This window comes from Stigmatopora argus, chromosome 10, assembly GCF_051989625.1.
Source record: "Stigmatopora argus isolate UIUO_Sarg chromosome 10, RoL_Sarg_1.0, whole genome shotgun sequence".
NCBI lineage: Eukaryota > Metazoa > Chordata > Actinopteri > Syngnathiformes > Syngnathidae > Stigmatopora > Stigmatopora argus.
The window spans coordinates 17,315,346-17,333,788 of record NC_135396.1 but is presented as its reverse complement, the minus strand read 5'-3'; the positions used below and the strand labels follow the sequence as shown (position 1 = coordinate 17,333,788).

At 42.3% G+C, this 18,443-nt stretch overlaps 1 protein-coding gene across 9 annotated transcripts in view; it reads right to left on the bottom strand.

The window, feature by feature from the left end:
- The window catches only part of nf1a (neurofibromin 1a), a 278,314-nt gene that overhangs the window by 24,890 nt on the left and 234,981 nt on the right, over positions 1-18,443 (bottom strand). For 8 of the 9 annotated variants that reach the window (XM_077611678.1, XM_077611683.1, XM_077611682.1 and 5 more), the window contains 7 exons: positions 17,941-18,373; positions 16,609-16,949; positions 16,168-16,370; positions 6,905-7,098; positions 6,646-6,786; positions 5,103-5,382; positions 4,777-4,991 (listed from right to left, as the gene is read on the bottom strand). In XM_077611678.1, the coding sequence (XP_077467804.1) occupies positions 4,777-4,991; positions 5,103-5,382; positions 6,646-6,786; positions 6,905-7,098; positions 16,168-16,370; positions 16,609-16,949; positions 17,941-18,373 (1,807 nt within the window). Of the gene's footprint in view, positions 1-4,776; positions 4,992-5,102; positions 5,383-6,645; positions 6,787-6,904; positions 7,099-16,167; positions 16,371-16,608; positions 16,950-17,940; positions 18,374-18,443 lie in introns of those variants that run through there. The other variant, XR_013303594.1, reaches the window with a different exon arrangement.

The window sequence follows — 18,443 nt, the reverse complement described above, 5'->3', positions numbered from 1 at the left end:
GTCTTGCACTCCATACTGTTCTTATCCAGTCCTTGGTGAGATGTTCATCCATCCAACCCTTCTCCTGGCAGCGGACGATGACACCAGATGGCCACACAACATCCTTCGGAAGGGTCTTGCGCTTGAAGATGACATATGGTTTCATCTTGGAGCCATCCCCGTATGCACCAAGCATCACAGTGAAGCGAGATTTTTCATTTCCTGTAGACTTGATGGTGACTGACTTTAGACCCTTAAAATCCAGTCAGTGAGCTCGGCAGATCAAAAGTCAGTGGGGTTTGATCAGCGTTTCCTATATTCCGAAGTGCATAGTGGTGCTTCTTCCTCATCTTGATTATGAACCGCTGATACTCCATCAGTTTATGTTCATAGTTCTCCGGCATCCTTTGGGCAATTGACGTTCTCTTTCTTATAGATAGGTCATGCCGTTGCATAAACTTATAGCACCAACATGCAGACGATTTGAAGCCGGAATCCTTGTTGTTTTTTTTTATGATTTTCAGGGCGAGGATACGCAGCTCGACTGTGTTAATGGAGCACCCTGCAGCTCTTCTCTCAGCAATCGTTTTAATAAGTTCTTTCTCCAAATCTGGGTACATTGCTTTTCTTCCACGTCCTGATGCTTTTGCTGTTGCCTTTTCTTTCAATAATGAGTCTTTCTTCTTCCTCCAACCACGGATGTTAGCTTCACTAATGTCGAATTTTCTTCCAGCTTCTCTGTTGCCCAATTCCTCTGCCACTTGGATGACTTTTCTTTTGAACGCTGCGGTATAACTTGTTCGTTTTGATGCCATGTTGCTCGTACAATGTCCAAAATTGAATTGAGAGAGGGTGAACTGAGACGAGGACGAGGCTAGAGGCGGGCAGTGGCGGTCTCGGCTTTCCGATTTCCGATTGGCTTTACGAGATGACGTAAAATCCGTGCGTCAAAGTGAGTTTGACAATGCTTTTTTCGGTCGAAAATTTGTAATTTATTTTAGTTATTGATTATAACACTGAACTGAGAGAGGGTGAACTGAGACGAGTACGAGGCTAGAGGGGGGCAGTGGTGGTCTCGGCTTTCCGATTTTCGATCGGGTTTACGAGATGACGTAAAATCCGTGCGTCGGCTTTAGGAGATGACGTAAAATCCGTGCGCCAGCTTTACGAGATGACGTAAAATCCGTGCGTCAAAGTGAGTTTGACAATGCTTTTTTCGATCGAAAATTTGTAATTTATTTTAGTTATTGATTATAACACGCACCCCCAACTATTGGAATTAATTATATAGCAAAAATCTGCGTGTTATATTCGAGTAATTACGGTATTTTCACTGTGAATACAGTACTTAAAGTATTTACACTTATTTATATATAGATTATATTTGGATATAAATACATTACAGTCTTTTCATATGCTTATAGCTGTAATATGTAATAAATACACTTCTTGATAATTGTACTTGTGTATTTCTGTATTGGGGCGAAAACATGTAAAATGGTAGTAATAATAGGGGTGATCCTTCGCGGTTTTTCGATTATCGCGGACATGCCTGCTCTACATTATCTGTGATATTCGACAGATCACTCTAGTGTGGTAGTAATAATAAGTGTGATCCAATTGGTTTTTCGATTATCCAGGTCTGGTCCACATTATTCGTGTAATTTGAGGGATTACTGTATCTTCTGGTTCATGTAATGTAAAAATAAGTACAGTACTATCTCGCCATACGAGCAATTTGAGATACGAGTAAAATTTCGAGCAAATATTTATCTTGACATACGATCATACAGCAGACGCGAGAGGCTGCTCATAAGAGCATCATGGGCACTGTCTTTCCCGTCGCAACTCCCTCGTGAAATGTCTCTACGAGCACTGGGCGGAGCGCTGGCAAGTGGCCGTGCGTTATCTTATTGTGAAGACATTTGTGTGCATCATTTTCGGAATATTTTGAAGGGAAGACAAAAGCAAACACGTCTTGATAGGTTGCATCTGAAAGTCAGAGTGGAGGCGGGGCAAATAGAGCCAACCCGGGAGAAGAAAGGTATAAAAATTCAAAACAAAATTAGAATTAAGTTTTAATTTAGTTTAAATTTAGTGTAAGGTTAGATTAAAATTATTTTTGAGTGTGTCTGCATCGTAATCCAAGTTCATTTAAATTTGATTATGTTATGTTACGCGCACGTTGCAGTGCAAAAAGTCTCAACCCCTTCTCTGTCCCTCTCTCTGCGAAATCTGTCTAATTTTAGTACTATTACACACATTTTAGTACTATTAAACCACTCGTTATTTGTTACTTTGTTAATAGATGGCGAATTAGAACAAATAAAAATGTTTTTTCCAATCCAATATCCTGTGTTTCAGAGGGTTGGAACAAATTAATTTGTTTTTAGTTCATTTCTATGGGAAACGTTCATTTGAGTTACGAGTAAATCGACATACGAGCTCAGTCCCGGAACGCATGAAGCTCGTATCTCAAGGTACCACTGTAATATAACGAATTTGAGATCGCATTTTTACAACCTATTTCTCATAATTTTACTTCACCTCCTAAGATCACATCAAAAGCAATTTTGTCACACACAGGCTGACATCGCCAAAAATCGAAATTCGTGAAAAAACTTCTGGTTTCCGTAATGTGAAAATAAGCAACACTAAATTTTACAATATTACTATTTTTCTTTTGACTGAAACAGGCATTCTGCTCAATTATGGAAAATTCCTAAGCAGAATTTTTATAGCCAGGGGAACTCTATGTCTTGCAGTAGGAAAATGATCCAAAAGCTATCCAAAAATCATGTTTTTAATGGCTTAAACAAATGAACTAAGGGTTTTGGAGTGGCCTAGTCAAAATCTGGGCTTTATTCTGAAATCTTAAAATGCTGTACCACGAAAAAAATTCATTTATGCTTGAATTTTTTTTGGTGTTGCAGAACAAAAACAATTTTCAAACAAAGAGTGGGCCAAAACTTCTTCTGAGATGTTAAAGACTAATTGCAATTTGGGCGCAATTATTTTTTCGTACGGTAAATTTTTATTCACACAGGTACAGTGGGGCAAATAAGTATTTAGTCAACCACCAATTGTGCAAGTTCTCCTACTTGAAAAGATTAGAGGCCTGTAATTGTCAACATGGGTAAACCTCAACCATGAGGGAGAGAATGTGGAAAAAAAATCACTGTTTAATTTTTAAAGAATTTATTTCCAAATTAGAGTGGAAAATAAGTATTTGGTCACCAACAAACAAGCGAGATTTCTGGCTGTCAAAGAGGTCTAACTTCTAACGAGGTCTCCACTCGTTACCTGTATTAATAGCATCTGTTTTAACTCATTATCGGTATAAAAGATACCTGTCCACAACCTCACTCTCTCACACTCCAAACTCCACTATGGCCAAGACCAAAGAGCTGTCGAAGGACACCAGAAATAAAATTGTAGGCTGGGAAGAATGAATCTGCAATAGGTAAAACGCTTGGTGTAAAGAAATCAACTGTGGGAGCAATAATTAGAAAATGGAGACCACTGTAATCTCCCTCGATCTGGGGCTTCATGCAAGATCTCACCCCGTGGCGTCAAAATGATGAAAAGAACGGTGAGCAAATATCCCAGACCCACACGGGGGAACCTAGTGAATGACCTACAGAGAGCTGGGACCACAGTAACAAAGGCTACTATCAGTAACACAATGCGCCGCCGGGGACTCAAATCCTGCACTGCCAGATGTGTCCCCCTGCTGAAGCCAGTACACATCCAGGCCCGTCTGCGGTTCGCTAGAGAGCATTTGGATGATCCATAAGAGGACTGGGAGAATGTGTTATGGTCAGATGAAACCAAAATAGATTTTTTGGGGTAGAAACACAGGTTCTCGTGTTTGGAAGAGAAAAAATACTGAATTGCATCTGAAGAACACCATACCCATGTGAAGCATGGGTGTGGAAAAATCATGCTTTGGGGCTGTTTTTCTGCTAAGGGACCAGGGCGACTGATCTGTGTAGAGGGAAGAATGAATGGGGCCATGTATCGAGAGATTTTGAGTGAATATCTCCCTCCATCAGCAACGACACTGAAGATTAGACTTGGCTGGGTCTTGCAGCATGACAATGATCCCAAACACACAGCCAGGGCAACAAAGGAGTGGCCTAGCCAGCCTCCAGATCTCAACCCCATAGAAAATCTGTGGAGGGAGTTGAAAGTCCGTGTTGACCAACGACAGCCCCAAAACATCACTGCTCTAGAGGAGATCTGCATGGAGGAATGGGCCAAAATACCAGCAACAGTGTGTGAAAAGCTTGTGAAGAGTTACAGAAAACGTTTGGCCTCTATTATTGCCAACAAAGGATACATAAAGTATTGAGATGAACTTTTGGTATTGACCAAATACTTATTTTCCACCATGATTTGCAAATAAAATTCTTTAAAAATCAAACTGTGATTTTCTCTTTTTTTTCTTCCACATTCTGTCTCTCAAGGTTGAGGTTTAACCATGTTGACAATTACAGGCCTCTCTAATCATTTCAAGTAGGATAACTTGCACAATTGGTGTTTGACTAAATACTTACTTGCCCCACTGAAGTTTTGAATACTACATTTTTTTTACCTGAGTAAATATAATTACGATTTCAAAACTGTATTTCATTTTTACTTATTTCCTCTGGCTGCTATTTATATTTGTTTGATTATCATTAAAATATCACAACTTTAAAGTGGGGAAACTGCAAAAAAAAAAAAAAAATCAATGCCCCATATAAATAGAACAATCCTAAAATGCTACCACTGTTGTCGTGGCAAAAGACCTACCTCCATGATTTCCAGTAAAGCTTCGGTGACCGTCTCCAGGGAGGAAAGAGCAAAAGTCTCCCTTTCATAAGAGCCCGGGGAGAAGGAGCGGTCTCTGTAGCTGGATCGGAAGGCAATGACAGCTGCTGACTTGACTTTGCTTATCCCGAAGAGCAAATAAAACTTGGGCAAGGAAAACTCTGTCAGGCTTAACCGCAATACCTGTTTTGTCTCCTCTGAAACCATTAAAAACAAACAATTTATTTTAAAAATGTTCTCAAAATGTAATTCTAGGTCTATCCATATCATTCAAATGATGATGTATGATAATGACATTTACTTCTCACCTCTGAAGTTAAGCTGCGAACAAGTGCACAGGGAATGAATTATGTTGATAACTAATCCATGGGTTGAGGCTCTAAGTGACAGAGGCCCAGTAGATACAAGCAACGTAACAACATGAAAGAGGTATGGGAGATGGGCCGCAACGTCCAAAGAGTTGTTGAAAGAAAGCATTAGCATATAGCGGGCCAGAATAGCGATGTCATCCCACATTAGGTGCTGCTCCAGCGTCGGTGTTGGTGACAAGCAGGTCTTGTCGATAATCTTGCACATTCGACCTATGACCTGTCACAGAAAAAAATAAATAATTTAGTTCCAACAGCCCTTCATCAAAATACTTTTTTTGCAGACTGTTTGCAGGGTGTCTGCAGGTTTCAACTAGCTTAATAATTAAGACATTTCAAGACCAAAATGAATACAATTATTGAATAATTTCGCATCAATACCAGCAAAAAAAGTACAAAAGGTTTGAAAGAAGATTAGAGGCCTGAATTACTTGCAACGTATATTAATTTATTCAGTTCTTCGCAGCAAAGTTGCAGCAGACTAGGTCGTGCTGGACCTTGATGCTGTGGCTTTTAACGCGGCGCAAGAGTGGTTGATTAGCGGCATGTACTGCTGACGTTTCATGACAGCTTTGTGCTTTTCCGATTTGCAATGGGATTCCAAGTTCTAAGATATAAAGTTCTTGCAGTGTGGTTCATATTCCCACGCCGGTTTCAACAGGCACTTAATTGATCATCCTGAAGCCACAAATCATTTAACTTGCACTGGCTCATGGATGCAAGTACTGAAATTCAGTTTTGTTTAAAGTGTTCTCCAGTGAAATGCTAATTAAGCTGTCAACACACAACTGTAGATGCAGAGCAGTAGCTGCTGGTCAATAAAGACAGGGCAGCACAACTACCTCTGCTTTGTAGTTACGTTATAGCGTCTTCAAAAATCGAAAGATTTAAAAGCGTGTTAAAAGTAAAAAAAGAACAAATAAAAGTAACACTGCTATACTTTTTTACACCATTATCAGGACTTCAAGTGTAACACTGGATGTTCTGATAAGTGGTTGTAACATTGGCCGTCTTTTAGGTTAGTGCTAGTGTTTACAATATTAAGGTTTACGAGTGTTTTGGTATGTGTGTTGTTTTTATTTATAAGGAGCAAGACTGATTGAGATGAAGCACATACAGAACCATGCGAGTTCAGATTCTTGCTCTAGTTTTACAGCTGTGAGACAAATGGATTTATTTATTCAATTAGTAAGTATTCTAATCATTTAGAGACCAATTATTATTATAACAATGTTTTCATTATTTCCAAAAGTGGAGTTGTAGAGTTCTTAATTTTTGAAAATGCTTCACCTGTAATCCAACAGGCAACTTCAGTTGACTGAAAAATTGATCAAGTCAAGTTTGCTGCGATGAATGTTTTATGAATGTTCAATTTAGATTAAACAGCATAGCAATAGAATAGCAGTTACTCTATCTTGCAATAACCACATTAAGGGAGTAGAGCAAATTCGATCAAGGCAATGCAAAAGGGGGATAGCCTCACCTTACTAGAGACCAATTTGACATTTCCGGATGCCAAAGCAACTGCAGTGTCAGCCATTACTTCAGCCTTGATAGAGCCCAGGCCTCCAGTGGCACTGGTCTTGATGAAGCTGTCCAACACCACGTCCAACAAATCTGTTATCTAAGAACAAAATCATTGACGATTAAATCCCCCAAACTTAAAATCTCATAAAAATGAAGTTGACATTCAAACATGCCAATAATTCCACTTCTATTTTTTGTATGTATGCTTGTCTCACCTGGCCCAAGCTCCCCCAGATCTTAGCTTGAATAGATGGATACATTTGCTTTTCATTGATTGTCATGGTAATGAGCTTGTCTAAAATGGCTGTCACGCGTTGCCGCTTAGCATCATCATTGTGTTTACAAAAGCGGACAAGATTTAGCAGCCAGGGTGTCATATACTCCAGACAAAGATGCTTCAACTCAATACCTGCAGAACAACAAACATGTTAAAATAATTTCCTAACATAGGTCCTGTTTTTACCAATGCAAACTGCAATGACCACCCATGGGTTCATACATATTCTATTATATATTATTTTCACAATAAATAAAGTGATAGAAGCAGAGGTGGGTAGTAATGCATTACATCTACCGTATTTTCACACCTATACGACGCAAACCCCTGAAAGTCGCGGGTGTATTTTCAGTTTTCTGTCAATACAAAAGGCGCTTCGTTTCAAAGGAAGCGCTGTGCGAGCATAACACATGTTAGCATGCATGTTGCGTATGTTTTAGAAAAGGCAACAGGAGCAAAACTGAGTTTGATTTTGTTTTATTGACGTAATGTGTATTTGCGAAAATATAAATCAAAGTAGTCAAACATCTACAAAATTGTCCTCATCTTCTGTATCCGACATTTGGAGTTCAGCCAAGTGGGCGAGTTCGCCAGCAATGCTGGGTTTCATCTCATCCTCAATAGTGATTCCAGCTTTGATGAAAGCTAAAACTACAGTGCTTGTCGGCACTTTGCCCCAGGCATCGACAATCCATTCCAAATTGTCACTCGCGTAACTCGTGCTGTGCTGCCAGTCTTTGTACGGAGGGTCAAAAGCGCTACAAGCACACTGAAGTCAAGTGCCTTGCCACTCTTCTGGGATATTTTGAATGGATTAACAGATAATGCTTGGAATACGTAGGGAGGCTATTTTTAGGGTGAAGGCCGCTGGGTTTATCGCAGTAAGTAGCATGTCTGCAAGAAATGAAACCAGTCAGTCAAGCAGTCAGGGTCATACAAAATTTTGACATTTAGCCCATAAACAAGGCGCACCGACTGATTGGGCGCCCCTTTCAGTTTAGAGAATTTTTTTGACTTTTAAGTGCGCCCTATAGGTATAAAAATACGGTACACCGTTACATTAACTTGAGTAACTTTTGCATAGGAATGTACTTCTATGAGTATTTTTTATTGTATTTATTTTATTAATTTATACTTTATTCAACCAGGTAGAACCTGTTGAGCTTTACGTACACTAGAGTCGTTACATTTTTCATCGTTACTCTACAAATTGGAGATTACTTAATTTTTGCCAGAGATGCCAACTGTGACTTAACTTAAATCACCAAAGAGAAATCACAACAATAATCGCAGGACTCCATTCTACCAATCAGTAGTAACAATACAGTAACATAAGACGCAAGCTTGCAGTCGGATGTCCTATGATCACACCGGATTGTTCTATCATGTAGCGCGTTTAAAGTTCCATAAAAAACTAACTACTTCACATGGAGCGCTGAAACCCTATATTTCTCAAAATCATAGATTTCAACCTCTTTCCCAGTTTTTGTTTTATTGGGCACCAAAAGACCATGAACAGTTTTAATTGCATATTAGGTGTCAGGATTTTATTTCATATGATTATATATTTGCTTGCAACAAAGTATACGGTTTCTTTACCGTTAAAGTTGCTTTGCTGATCATTATTAGGATCAAACTTGATAGCAACGAAGTAAAAGCTTTGCTCCTGAAAACCCGGCCTGACTAAATAAAGAGAAGCCAAAACGCCAGGGAGCGGGCAAAACAGAGAGGAGCCAGAACACTTAAAAGTGGTGGGAATATGGTCTGGGAACTGCACCTGCATCCACCGCAGACGCTCCACAAGGCTTCCTGACGCTTTAGTCCCTGTCTGTTTTGACTACACATGTATCAACGCACATGCATGCTCAGATGTCTCACTTGTGTTTTCACCCCTCCTCTTAGAGTTGAGACGTCCACGTAATCAGGGCCTCGAATGTAATAAAACAACAGAAAAAACGTGTAAGATCAGAACGGAGTTGAGAAACTTTCTCAGAGATGTTTTTTTCTCAGCACAACATCTACATGATTTTTTTACTATAATCCTTCACCACTTCGCAGGTTCAACATTCTCGGCTTCAGTACATCGCAGTTTTTTTAACTTAAGTATTCAGTTTTGGTCAAAAGTTTACATACACTTGTGAAGAAAATAATGTCATGGCTCTCTTGAGTTTCCAGTTATGTCTACAACTCAGATTTTTCTCTGATAGAGTGATTGGAACAGGTACTTATTTATCACAAAAAACATTCATGAAGTTTGGTTCTTTTATGACTTTATTATGGGTGAACAGAAAAAAGTTATCAAATCTGCCTGGTCCAAAAATATACATACAGCAGCGTTAATATTTGGTAACATGGCCCTTGGCCATTTTCACTTCAATTAGGCGCTTTTGGTAGCTATCCACAAGCTTCTGGCAAGCTTCTGGTTGAATCTTTGACCACTCAAGAGAGCCATGACATTATGTTCTTCACAAGTGTATGTAAACTTTTGACCACAACTGTATGTATATATATACATATATATATATATATATATATATATATATATATATATATATATATACAGTGTATATATATATATATATATATATATATATATATATATATATATATACACACACACAGTTGTGGTCAAAAGTTTACATGAACTGGAAACGCAAGAAAGCCATGACATTATGTTCTTCACAAGTGTATGTAAACTTTTGACCACAAATGTGTGTGCGCGCGCGTGCACACGTGCGTCTGCGCGTCTGTCTGTCTGCGCGTCTGTCTGTCTGCGCGTCTGTCTGTCTGCGCGTCTGTCTGTCTGCGCGTCTGTCTGCCTGCGCGTCTGTCTGCCTGCGCGTCTGTCTGCCTGCGCGTCTGTCTGCCTGCGCGTCTGTCTGCCTGCGCGTCTGTCTGCCTGCGCGTCTGTCTGTCTCCGCGTCTGTCTGTCTGCGCGTCTGTCTGTCTGCGCGTCTGTCTGTCTGCGCGTCTGTCTGTCTGTCTGTCTGCGCGTCTGTCTGTCTGTCTGCGCGTCTGTCTGTCTGTCTGTCTGCACGTCTGTCTGTCTGTCTGTCTGCGCGTCTGTCTGTCTGTCTGTCTGCGCGTCTGTCTGTCTGCGCGTCTGTCTGTCTGCGCGTCTGTCTGTCTGCGCGTCTGTCTGTCTGTCTGCGCGTCTGTCTGTCTGTCTGCGCGTCTGTCTGTCTGTCTGCGCGTCTGTCTGTCTGTCTGCGCGTCTGTCTGTCTGTCTGCGCGTCTGTCTGTCTGTCTGCGCGTCTGTCTGTCTGCGCGTCTGTCTGTCTGTCTGCGCGTCTGTCTGTCTGCGCGTCTGTCTGTCTGTCTGCGCGTCTGTCTGTCTGCGCGTCTGTCTGTCTGTCTGTCTGTGCGTCTGTCTGTCTGCGCGTCTGTCTGTCTGTCTGCGCGTCTGTCTGTCTGTCTGCGCGTCTGTCTGTCTGTCTGCGTGTCTGTCTGTCTGCGCGTCTGTCTGTCTGTCTGCGCGTCTGTCTGTCTGCGCGTCTGTCTGTCTGTCTGCGCGTCTGTCTGTCTGCGCGTCTGTCTGTCTGCGCGTCTGTCTGTCTGCGCGTCTGTCTGTCTGCGCGTCTGTCTGTCTGCGCGTCTGTCTGTCTGCGCGTCTGTCTGTCTGTCTGTCTGCGCGTCTGTCTGTCTGCGCGTCTGTCTGTCTGTCTGCGCGTCTGCGCGTCTGTCTGTCTGCGCGTCTGTCTGTCTGTCTGTCTGCGCGTCTGTCTGTCTGCGCGTCTGTCTGTCTGTCTGCGCGTCTGTCTGTCTGCGCGTCTGCGCGTCTGTCTGTCTGCGCGTCTGCGCGTCTGTCTGTCTGCGCGTCTGTCTGTCTGCGCGTCTGTCTGTCTGCGCGTCTGTCTGCGCGTCTGTCTGTCTGTCTGCGCGTCTGTCTGTCTGTCTGTCTGTCTGCGCGTCTGTCTGTCTGTCTGCGCGTCTGTCTGTCTGTCTGCGCGTCTGTCTGTCTGTCTGTCTGTCTGTCTGTTCTGGTCTGTTCTGGTCTGGTCTGGTCTGTCTGGTCTGTCTAAAGCAGATCTGCCAAGAATTAGAAGCTGCTGGAACACAGTTGTCAGTGTCCACAGTCCAGCGTGTTTTGCATTTCCATGGACTGAGAGGCTGCCGTGCAAGAAGGAAGCCCTTGCTCCAAAAGCAGCACCTTAAGGCTCGACTGAAGTTTGCTGCTGATCACATGGACAAAGATAAGACCTTCTGGAGGAAAGTTCTGTGGTCAGACGAAACAAAAATCGAGCTGTTTGGCCACAATGCCCAGCAATATGTTTGGAGGAGAAAAGGTGAGGCCTTTAACCCCAAGTACACCATGCATACTGTCAAGCACGGTGGTGGTAGTATTATGCTGTGGGGCTTTTTTGCTGCCAATGGAACTGGTGCTTTACAGAGAGTAAATGGGATAATGAAGGAGGAGGATTACCTTCAAATACTTCAAGATAACCTAAAGTCATCAGCCCGAAGATTGGGTCTTGGGCGCAGTTGGGTGTTCCAACAGGACAATGACCCTAAACACATCAAAAGTAGTAATGGAATGGCTAAATCAGGCTAGAATGAAGGTTTTCGAATGGCCTTCCCAAAGTCCTGACTTAAACCCCATTGAGAACTTGTGGACAATGCTGAAGAATCAAGTCCATGTCAGAAAGCCATCAAATTTGACTGAACTGCACCAATTCTGTCAAGAGGAGTGGTCAAAGATTCAACCAGAAGCTTGTGGATGGCTACCAAAAGCGCCCAATTGAAGTGAAAATGGCCAAGGGCAATGTTCCCTCTAAGCTGCGCGCGTGCGCATTTGCACACTACTCTCGTCTTCTCCGCGCAGCAGCAATCATATGGAGCGCACAAGATAAAAACCAAACGTTATTTCTTCTTCTCCCCCTTTCCCCATGATGGCGCCGTTTACGCGGCAGCAAGTGGCAGTAGCTCTGTCCACTCTTGTTTTTCGTGTTTTACAGCCCTTCTCTTTTTTTATTACATTTTGATATTTCTTTATACATTCCTTTTTACTTTACTGTGCAAATAGAAGAACAAGTGGTGAAATCGGGTGAGAACTGTCTAAATCTGCGGTGTGTGCTTGTGTGCGTGCGTGCGTGTGTGTCTAGTATGTGTGATCTTCAACCTACACAATGGACTATAAATGGAAATTAGCCCTCGGCTACAATCTTACATATATATGTTCATTAACATGAACATACATATGTTCATTAATATGTGCTATCCCTTATTAAATCAATCAAAGCAATATCATGGAAAAATATTGCATATAAATGGAAACTTGACTATCTCAAGTGACACGTTCAGCAGAAAAGTCATTTGAACGAGAATGAGAAGTGAGAAGGACAGATGTGAAAAATAAGGTACATTTTAAGTCGGATTTGTGCATATTCTAATGGCATTTATGAAGATGTTTTATTCATATATATTTTTTCAATCATTTTCTGAACCGCTTTATCCACTTTATCGCTCACGGGGGGTGCTGGAGCCTATCCCTGCTGACTTTGGGCCAGGGGCGGGGGACACCCTGTATCGGTGGCCAGCCGATCGCAGGGCACAAGGAGACGGACAGCCATGCACACTCAGACCCATACCTAGGGGCAATTTTAGAGTGTCCAATCAGCCTACAATAAATCTTTTGGGGATGTGGGAGGAAAACGGAGTACTCAGAGAAAACCCACGCAGGCCCAGGGAGAATATGCAAATTCAACTGTGAGGCCGACGCGCGAACCACTCATCCGCCGGGCCGCCCATTCAAAGATATTAATTATTACATTTTATTATTACTAAATCATTTATATGTAGTAGACATGCACCTGCTTATGGCAGGTGTGATACTGGTGTGTGCCCATAGCAAGCAATGATGATGTTGCTCACACTGGTACTCAGTTTGCTCAGGGAGGTTGTCTTTCTGCCCAGACAAACAAAAAATTTGAGGGAACATTGGCCAAGGGACATGTTACCAAATATTAGCGCTGCTGTATGCATATTTTTGACCCAGCAGATTTGATCACTTTTTTCTGTACACCCATAATAAAGTCATAAAAGAACCAAACTTCATGAATGTTTTTTGTGACAAAGAAGTATCTGTTCTAATCACTGTCAGAGAAAAATCAGAGTTGTAGAAATAACTGGAAATTCAAGAGAGCCATGACATTATGTTCTTCACTAGTGTATGTAAACTTTTGACCACAACTGTACATAGAAAAGACAGTGTTGAAGAACGCGTTTTGGTATTGGTATTAGTGAATGACTCATGTTGAACAAATTGTGATATCAAAAAGAGAAGGCAAATTGGTGACTATTAGAGATGATCCAAACACTCGTGTTACCTAGAAATAACTAGAAACTCAAGAGAGCCATGACATTATGTTCTTCACAATTGTATGTAAACTTTTGACCACAACTGTATCTCTGTCTCTCTCTCTCGTCTATCTCTCTCCTTGTCTCTCTCTCTCTCTCTCCTCGTCTCTCTCTGTCTCTCTCTCGTCTATCTCTCTCCTTGTCTCTCTCTCTCTCTCTCTCCTCGTCTCTCTCTCTCTCCTCGTCTCTCTCTCTCTCTCTCCTCGTCTTTCTCTCTCCTCGTCTCTCTCTCTCTCCTCGTCTCTCTCTCTCCTCGTCTCTCTCTCTCCTCGTCTCTCTCTCTCCTCATCTCTCTCTCTCCTCGTCTCTCTCTCCTCGTCTCTGTCGTTTCTCGTCTCTCTCTCTCGTCTGTCGTCTCACTCGTCTCTCTCTCGTCTGTCGTCTCACTCTCACTATCACTCTCACTCTATCTCTATATATATACTTAAGATTTAAAAAACTGTGATGTACTGAAGCCGCGAATGTTGAACCTGCGGTGGTGAAGGATTACAGTAAAAAATTCATGTAGATGCTGTTCTGAGAAAAAAAACATTTCATCTCTTCTCCCACTTTATCCGGAGTCGGGCCACTTCATCCAACTCTTCCGGGAGGATTCCAAGGCATGACTGGGCCAGCCTAGAGACATAGTTACGCCGTCGTGTCCGAGGTCGGGCCCGTAGCCTCTTCCCGGTGGGACGTGCCCGAAACACCTCACGAGGGAGGCGTCCAGGGGGCATCCTGATAAGATGCCTGGGCTAACTCATCTGGCTCCTCTCGATCCAGAGGAACAGCGGCTCTACTCCGAGCCTCTACCGGATGACCAAGCTTCTCACCTCACCTCACCTCAGATATCCTGTGGAGGAAACTCATTTCAGCAGATTGTGTCCGGGATCCTACAGATCCGACACCCTACAGCTCGTGACCATATATGAGGGTGGGAACGTAGATCGACCGGTAAATAGAACGCTGTGCCTTTTGGCCGGTGCAAAGTCCACATCACTGCAGACGTTCCACCGAACCGTCTGTCGATCCCCTGTTCTATTCTTTCCTCACTCGCAAACAAGACCCCAAGATACTTAAACTCCTATATCTGGGGAAGGACTTGATCCCTGACTTGGAGAGGGAATGCCACCTTTTTCCAAGAAGGACCATGGTCTCAGATTTGGAGGAGCTGATTCTCATCCCGGCCGCTTCACGCTCGGTTGAGAATCGTTCCAGTGAGAGTTGGAGATTGCAGCTTGACGAAGCCAACAGAACCACATCAACTGCAAAAAGCAGGGATGCAAGACTGAGACCACCAAACCAAACCCCCGCCATGACATATGTTGTCTATAAAATTGATGAACAGAATCGGTGACATAGGGCATCCCGGGCGGGGTCCAACCCCTACTGGAAACGGATCCGACTTACTGCCGGCTTTGCGGACCAGACTCTGACACTGGTCATAAAGGGACTGGAGCCCGCGTTAACAGGGTTTCCGGAACCCCATACTCCCGAGTCCCCCTCACAAGACTCCCTGGGGGGCACGGTCGAACGCCTTCTCCAAGTCCACAAAGCACATGTACAGTAATTCCTTTATTATCGCGACTTCACTTATCGCAAATTCATTAGTTCACGATTTTTCCAGGTATTAATTAATTATTAAAAAAAAAGACAGATGAACCGGAAGATAGATGAAAATTGCGGCCAAAATGGCAGAAGTCAGGATACCGGGCCCTCTTCTGCGTTGCAATGATTGATTCTAACCATACCACAGAAGAAGAAAGCAAAAGTATAAATGCTTCTGTGAACACGCAAGTCAGTCTTTCCTGTTTCTTGTGTGTAGCGTTTAGCATAGGAGAGTGAATTCCAGCTTTCTTTGTTTGGATTTTACAATTACTACTACCCCATGAAAAATGGCTCCCAAGCGTACAAGACCACCCAAGGCTTCATCTGATGCGAAGAAAAAACGGAAGATGAAGGTTGCTGAAAAAGTTAAGTTGCCACTAAGGGCGGGGAAAAAGTATGTCGATGTCGCGCGCCATTACGGCATCAATAAATCGACCGTGCGTTACATTAAAAAAGAAAAGGCTAATATTCGGAAGTCGGCCACAATTTCCTTTACAAGGGAAATCAAGTGCGTGGCAACCACGAGGAATAAAACCCTCGTCAAAATGGAGAATGCCCTCTCAACCTTTTTAAACCTCACGCACTAGCTTAGGCTCTTTCCCAACCGAGAGGTGTCATTCCACGTCCAAAGAGCCAGTTTCTGCAAACGGGGATCGGACCGCTAAGGATCCCTCGTTTGGCTGCCGCCCAAATGTCATCGCACCCGACCTCTTTGGCCCCTCTCACAGGTAGTGAGCCCATGCGAAGGGGAACCCACGTCGTCTCTTCAGACTTTGCTCGGCCAGGCCCCATGGGTGTAGGCCTGGCCACCAGTCGCTCGCCATCGCGCCCTTCCTCCAGGCCTGGCTCCAGAGTGGGGCCCCGGTGACCCGCGTCTGGGCAATGGAATACACCGTTCAATGGTTTTACTCATTATAAGAGGTACTCTGAGGCATTCTTTGTCTGGTGCCAACATAGCTTCCAAGGATCACTGGGACACACAAACCCCACCACCACTATAAGGTGGGGGGAAAAATACCAATTCTTTAAAAAAAAAATCTGACATTGTAAACTGACTAATTAGTTGAGTATTCCTTTTACCAAATATTCTTTTACTTGTACTTGAGTAGGATAACTATTTTTACTTTATTAATTTATTATGATTTTGAAGTAAGGCAACTCTTACTTAAGTAAAATGACTATTCTACCCACCTCAATATACGTCACACAGTGGTGCTTGGTCCTATCTGTGTGTGGGGGGCTCTCAAGCCAACTTACTTGATTTGCTGAAGCCAGAGATGCACTCCTCCAGGAATTCGAGTGTGAGATGCGGTTCATTTGCAGCTAGTGTCTTACTGATAGACACGATGAAAAGAGTGTTGTTGGCTGGAATGCATAGGCCTGATGTCTCCAACAGCTGGCCTTCAATCTTTAGATTGAAGGTGCAAGTCAATGCGCACAAAAGATTGTAAGCTGCAGATCTGAAAGAGAATGGACAAGTGATGAGTGTTAAGAATAATTTGCAATGATTTTACATAGACATAAATACCCTTCACAATGATAAAACAATGGGATATTTTATTTAATTGTGTTCAACACTTTCAGTCTTAGATTAAATGTGTGCAGATAATTAGGTTATGGCTTCCGGGTCTTTAAAGATGTGTACGTTGACTATTTTTAAGCTGTTGTAAAGAATTCTAATTTGTCTGTACAACTGACCTGAGACTGGGGTCAGAACTTCCCAGGTTGAGAAGAGCAATATTTAACAGTGTACCAGGAACATCTTTGGGTCGAATCTTGGTGTGTTGAGGGATCGAGTCAGGCTGTGAAAGCTCCCATCGAGTTCTAATATGAATAATTGACTGAACAATTGTATCACACTCCTGATGCATAAAAGTAAGTGGTGTGCCCTGGTTAGCCATCGTGAGTGTGAATTGGCTCTCATCTACAAGACATATCTCTTCAATTTCAGAAGCGTAGTAAACATCATTGAGGAAAACAGGCTGTCCAAGAACACGCGTTCGTTCAGCTGAAGTCACTTGCACTGCTGTTGAGCCAACCTGATGGGAAGAAAAGAGTTAACAGTCTTTTCTTGCAAAAGTACATTTTAAAATCAAGTTGACAACAAATGTTGTGTTTGCAGTAAAATTACTCAAAAAATAACTACATTCGTACCTCTACTTACAAAATTGTTTGGTTCCAGAACTTTTTTTGTAACTTGAAAATTTCGTAAGTAGGTGTACTTTATATGTAAATTCTCTAATCCGTTCCACAGTCCTGACACAACTACCAACTAAACCCTTTAACATTGTCACAATTTTGTATGAAAGACAAAAATGAGAGAAAATTATAGGGAAATGATTTATTAATGTTTTAAAATAAATTAAGCATATGAAAATGTGCCCTGCACTTCTGAAATAGTTCCCTTATATAGTATCCCATTATGAGAGACGTAATGCCAGTGTTTGTCTGCCAGATGGCGGCAAGGGCTCCTTCTACTAGGGCCGAAAGCAGTCCACTTTGTACTACATTTTAGACTTTTCCCTGTGCCGTGTGTGTATGTGTGTGAAAATATGTGCTCCGTTGCATTTGTAAGTTTTTTAATTGCTTAATAAGGGGAATTGCAATCATTAATAAGGGGAGCATTTAGTCGAGGTGGACAAGTATGTAAGAGAGAATCTTGAAACATGGATAGTGGTTGTTGTGAGACAGCCAATTGAATTGAATTGAATGCTTTTATTGTCATTATATGAGATTGAATGAGAAAGATGAAATGAGAGCCCAGTAGAGGGTAGAGATGTTATATTGTGACAATATTTTCAAAATAAAATAACGGATAAGGAAAAAAAACACAATGCATTTACCCACTGTTACAATGACATTTCCCGAATACGGGATGAATAAAGTTATCCAATCCAATCTAATTTCGTCACTTGGATCTTTTTCGTATCTCGAGTCACTCATTTACAAGTAAAAAATTTCGTAACCTGAAAATGTCGTACCTAGAGGCATTCGTAAGTAGAGGTATGACTGTGTTGATAAAACCCTGACCTTTATTGAGACCTTGGTATCTTTGTGAGCCAGTTTTAGGGCATTATGAAACACTTTGAGGTCTTCGTCCAAAGATATTGTGGCAGCTGGTAGCTTCTGTTGGTCAGGTTCAATGTGTTCAGCTAGTTTAGCTGGAGAATCGATGAATTGGAGCCGTTTGCTGCCCTTTAGACCAGTCAGTAGCCGCTCATGGTACTTGGTGTACTCTCTCACCCAAGTGTTGCAGTTGTAGACATATACAGCGGCAACATTTTCATAAGCAAAACCAGGAAAGACCACAAACCACTTGGATAAAAAATCAGTCTTGAAGCGGTTGCTTGGGCCTACATGAGTCAGGTCCACCACAATCTCATAAGGTTTCGAATAATAAGGTTTGAGAGTGAGTAGTACATGGTAGATGAGCAGATCTCCATTTATCTGTCCAGTTTTGAATCTAAAGAATGAAAGAAAAAAAAAACGTGTCAGATAACAATTATGTGGCACGGCAATGCGCTGATAAAATA